Raw genomic sequence first — 5,758 nt, forward strand, 5'->3', positions numbered from 1 at the left:
CAAACACAGACACACAAACATATACACACACATACATATATACATATATACGATAGTCTTCTTTCAGTTTCCGTCTACCAAATCCACTCACAAGGCTTTGGTTGGCCCGAGGCTATAGTAGAAGACACTTGCCCAATGTGCCACGCAGTGGGACTGAACCCAGAACCATGTGGTTGGTAAGCAAGCTACTTACCACACAGCCACTCCTGCGCCTGAAAACTCTCTTTTAGTTACTTAATAAATATTATGTTAACCCTTTAGCATTTAAATCAGCTGTATCTGGCTCAAATATTTTATGTTAAAACTGGCTAGATCCAGCCTCTCACACCTATCCTACATTTGACAGAATAATTTGAGTGCCCCAGGGTTAAGGGTACATTACCTTGTATGCAACCCAAGCCTCAAACTATGAGAGACTCTCACATATTCTTACAAGATCTATGACTACACTGAATCGCTGTGAGGCCTGTGAGTCAGAATGGCTGTTCAAAGCTCATCTCCTTCACCATCCTCCAGGACAACCCTTTTTCCATTTTGTCTGCTGGGACCACAAAGTGGTTGGAATTTTAGGAAATTGACCACAACAGTTAAGAGGTAAACAGCTTCTAATTTATAACAAGGAGAGAAAAAAAGCATGAAGTTATGATATTCATGCCTTTCCTGAATGATATTATGTGAGCGAATGAGATTTTGATTCAGTGAGCACAACAATGTTAACATCTGATGGACCAAAAAATATATTGAAGCATATAAAAAGCTCATCCATTCATGACATTAAACAAACAAACATTACATTAAATTGGTTCCCTTCAACCATCATCATCATATTATTAATTTGACTTTTAATAAATGCATATTTTACTCTAGCACCATACTCATCATTAACATCGTCATTATCATAATGATTAATATTTGGGAAAATTCATTGTTGAAATTATTAATATGTAAAGAAACTTTAAATTCCAAAAGTTAAGTACTTCAGAGAGGTAAGATTTGATAAACAGAGTTGCTTTTTTTTTTACAACCTAATTTACAGGCAAATTTACTGGTCAAAATAATTAGTTTATTGATATCACTTAATCTAGCTTTTTATTTTATAAAATGTTCTGGCCTAAGACCTATTACAGTAACTCTTCAGTTTAAGACCAAGAATTTCAGGAACCTGCAGTATTCTGAAACATTTCATTTTATGTTTGTTAACAGAAATAGTGAAGCCTACAACTGTCTTTCAAAGGACAACGGTTGAAAATTCAAGTAAACTAGTTGAGATTCAAACAATATAAGCCTTTACACTTTCTCCTGTCAATCTAAAAATAGGATCCAAATAAAAATTTAGAAAGCAGGAGATTTCAGATATGAAGAAATAAAGCTTATTGAGAGAAACTAAATGCATGACAGTACTTTATATTTCACACAGTTAACTTTCCATTTAAATCCACATATTTTAATCAGTTTGATCTCCAGTTATCGGGTGTTTTATTCCTAAATATAAATATAGCATTGGTAGATGGGATTCAAAGAAAGAATATGCAAAAGAGATAATTACTGTAAGATTAGAGAAAAGGTTCCTAGTTTGTATCTATATTGAGAAATAAGAATTGAAGTAATAATGATCAGAGATCTATGGCATTGAAACAATGTAGAAATAAAATTGTACATAGGCACTGTAAAAATGAAGTTAATAGTGCAAAAGAATATAATTTTAAGAAATCAAACTTGCAGATAACCCAAAGTACTCTTCCCAATGACTAACAGAAGAGAAACTGTTAATTGTTATCTTATTAAAAGAAAAAAAAAGTCCCAAATTTTGGAAAATAGAACAATCTCCCAACACTTCAATCCACAAATGGAAAAAGAATTATTACAAGTTGACTTTCCTACCATTCAACATTGAACTATTTTAAAAACAAGAAAAGTTCCTGATATTTTAAAGGACATAAAGCAGAGAGAGAGAGAGAGAGAGAGAGAAAGAGAGAGAGAGAGAAAATAAATACACAAAAAAAAAAGAAATAATTTGAAGAATGAAAATTCAACAAAAAATAATTCCTTCTGAAGTTCTTCTCAGACAATCACAGGTTTATGTTTCCGCACATCATTGAAGTAGGGGTGAAGAAGTGCCAGTCTGGCCGTGATGCGGTTCTTAGGTTCATAACGCAACATATTCTACAAGAGAAATCAGAACATTTGTGAAAGGAGCACTACAGAGTAGAAGGCAGCAACAGTGGTCTCACGCCAGCACACACACACAAACATTAACAAATCCTTAGAATAAGACTGGTTTCAAATTTTGGCACAAAGTCAGCAATTTCGGAGGAGGAGTTAATTGATTACATCAACCCCAGTGCTGAACTGGGATTTATTTTATCGATCCCAAAAGGATGAAAGACAAAGAAGACCTCAGCAGAATTTGAACTCTGAATGTAAAGATGGGCGATATACTGCTAAGCAGTTCGCACAGAATGCTAACCATTCTACCAGCTTGCTGCCTTGATGATAATTAACAATATTAAAACATCTCAACATCAGTTATTAATCTGTTGATTGTCATAAGACATCAGCGATGGGGTCACCAAGCATTTGCAAAACAAAGTCCCCTCAACTAGGGGAAGTAGTATTAAAGGGGTGGCTTTGTGCCAAATGATGAGAGGTTAAAAGAATAATAGGATAGAGAAAGGTGCTGTAGAAGAGATACATAGATATCCCAGTTGGAGGAAAGAAAGAGGGACAGAGAGAAAGAGAGAGATGGAAAGAATGAGAGAGACTGTGGTGGTTATGTGTGAATTTTATCATTTATATCTTTGTTCAACACCATATTTAGTGATGATCAGAATCTCTAACTTAAATGAACATCTAATGAACACTAAAACAGTAATTACATAACTAATTTTTAACAAAGCAATTCTGATGTAGGCATGGCTATTTCATTAAGAAGTTTACAAACAACTGGCTTCAGGGATTGGTGAGTGCATGTCTTCTACTAGTCTTTGGTTAATCAAGCCTTATAAAAAAAAGCCAAATTTAATGGACAGAAACTGCATGGTCCCTTCATGAGGGATTAGTGTCCCCTGTTGTTGGATTGTAGACTTAATCTATACCCTAATTTAACACCACCAGTTGGCTCATCATTATTCTCCTCCTTTAATGTCCATTTTCTACACTAGCATGGGTTGGACGTTTGACCAGAGCTGGCCAGCAGGGGAGCTGCACCAGGTTCCAGTCTGGTTTGGCTTGGTTTATACAGTGGGAATCCCTTCCTAACACCAACCACTTTACAATATGTACCGGGTGCTGTTAATATGGCATTGGCATGAGTGCTTATGTGGCTCTGGCTTAAGACTCTTGCAGGGGGAGTTGCCTTAAAATTTCTGTAGGACTTCTTGTGTACAGTAAGGTGCCAGATAATTTGGTCCTTTATCATCTCCTCCAAAAGGTTCAGTGTCCTGAGGTCATCCTTCAGTACTTTATGGGTATGTTTAACCCTTTAGCATTTAAACAAGCCATATCGAGTTCACATATTCTGCCTGTTTTATATTCAAATTGGACAGATATTGATGCTGCACTTCTTTGTCCAAATTCTCAACAGAAAAAAAGCATTCTCTCTGGAAATGTTTGGTGTTAATATCATTTCCATTCAAATCTAAACTTACAAATTAATTCACAATTACAGAGTAGACTGGGGTGACACCGAAATGATTTCGAAGACAGTAAATGAAGGACCTGTTTCATTAAATAACAGTCGAAGTACAATGGGCATAGAGATAGAGTGGCTTGAGAAGATGTCGAAATTCTTACATTGAGCAAGTCAATTCCATCATTCTCCAGCCTTGGTATTAGGTGATCCATGTTCTGGATTGGCCAACGTGGAAAAGAAGATTTGTAATCTGGCAAACTGGATACTCCACGCCAAGTATTCTCATCTGGTGTACCTGAAAAAAAGGTGAGAATGGCAAGTAGAATATAAAAGGTAATTGATGTTGAATTCACTCAGGTCGATAATATAGTCCTCACATTCAGTGTACATACAGTGTTTACCTAACACATTCTTAACAAATATAGACATTATTTTATCAAACAGGTATATTGGAAAGAAAGAACAGATGAAGAAAAGTCTAGCTGTTAAGAGTGGAGTATGAACACAGACCAAATAACAGAAAACATATGCATAAAGATATTATGTATGTATATCATCATCATCATCGTCATTTAACATCCACTTTCCATGCAGGCATGAGTTGAACGGTTTGACTGAAAACTGGTACGGTATTTGTCTATTCTGGCATAATCTCTACAGCCAGATGCCTTTCCTAATGCCAGCCACTTTATGCGGCACTAATAGCAAACTAACACACTGAATAACCAGATGGAGAAGGCGTCCTCCTGGAGTTAAAATAGCAGTATCATCTGTTCTTATAGAAGACTCCCATTGAGGTGGTGATTGCAAACAAGAAATATGAGTATATGTATATTTTTATTAATATTTAGCTCTTGGGCCTTGAGCCACTCTGTTGCTTCTGCTAAGCATTAATATAAATATATAGGTATGTATTGCTTGTCTATCTTTTGTTTTATTATACTTTAATTAGCTTGACCAGTACATTGCTCATAGCAATGTGTGTCAGTGTGTGAATAAATATATTACGTATGTATGAAGATATGGTGTCCTAGCCATTAGGGGTGTTGGGGTGGGGCATGATCATAAGGTCATACATTCGATTTGTGGATTGGATGGCAGACTGCAGTCAAGCAAGGCCCATCATTTTCATGCTGCTCCAGTCCACTCAGCTGAAAATGAGGACCAGCCTTAATATTAATAATGCTCTCCCTCTAATTGTCACACTGGAGGTTTCACTAGATCAATGGTGGGGAAAGCTGAGGGTACAACTATGTCTGCTTGAAACTACAGAGACATCTAAAACAATAGGCAACAGCATGGTACACAAAGTAGCTGCTCATATTGGCTTGTAAGTAATATACACCAGGTCAAAAGCATCTCAAGGACGACAAAAATACATTTGTCTTGTGCAGGCATGAGCAGACTTTGAGAAGTGGGTCACATGAGACATGGCTCGCCATCAAGCAGGCTGCACTACTAAAAAAGTGAAAGTAAATTTTCATTAGGTGTGCCATTCAGAAAGTCCTGCAAGCTGCAAGTTAGCTATCATTGGTCTAGGGCAGTGATTTTCAACCATTTTTTAGCCTATGGACCCCTTTGATTACTTTTCTATTCTGGTGGAATAAAATAGTAATCTGGTCATTTGATGTTTTGAACTCTTTTTAAAAACATTTTTCACAATTGCTGATAATATAGACGTAGACTGATCCAAATGAATCAATAAATTAACATTGATATTTTTTTTCACAGTTGTTACAATCATCTGAAATGGAAATGTCAAAGCGCGATATTCGAGCTATTTTGCTACTCAACTTCAAAAAAGGACATAAAGCAGCTGAAACTGCTCATAATATCAACGAAACATTTGGTGAGGAAATGACCAGTGAGTGGTCAGCTCAAAAATGCTTTAAACAATTTGGTAGTGGAGACCTGGAGCCTTGAAGATTCTTATTTTGTTTCTCACACATTAACTTATGTAGGGTGAACTATGTAAAATGTTAGAGAAAGAAACCGAGCTGTTTCTTGCAATAAATAATCCAAAGTAACATTTTTTTTCACAGACTCTTAAAATGCTACTGTGGATCTCCAATTTAGTATTTTGCATGTGTGGACCCCCCCAAAAGTCTTACATAGACCCCCCCCCCC

The 5,758-nt window shown here is 36.2% G+C and overlaps 1 protein-coding gene across 3 annotated transcripts in view; it reads right to left on the reverse strand.

The window, feature by feature from the left end:
* Positions 1-6: 6 nt before the first annotated feature.
* The window catches only part of LOC106876684 (cyclin-dependent kinase 2), a 53,786-nt gene continuing 48,034 nt past the window's right edge, over positions 7-5,758 (reverse strand). For all 3 annotated transcript variants that reach the window (XM_052973993.1, XM_014925318.2, XM_014925317.2), the window contains exons 7-8: positions 3,793-3,926; positions 7-2,163 (exon numbers count right to left, since the gene is read on the reverse strand). In XM_052973993.1, the coding sequence (XP_052829953.1) occupies positions 2,062-2,163; positions 3,793-3,926 (236 nt within the window). In that variant the 3' untranslated portion in view covers positions 7-2,061. The remainder of the gene's footprint in view (positions 2,164-3,792; positions 3,927-5,758) is intronic.

This window comes from Octopus bimaculoides, chromosome 17 (genome assembly GCF_001194135.2).
Source record: "Octopus bimaculoides isolate UCB-OBI-ISO-001 chromosome 17, ASM119413v2, whole genome shotgun sequence".
NCBI classification, from domain to species: Eukaryota; Metazoa; Mollusca; class Cephalopoda; order Octopoda; family Octopodidae; genus Octopus; species Octopus bimaculoides.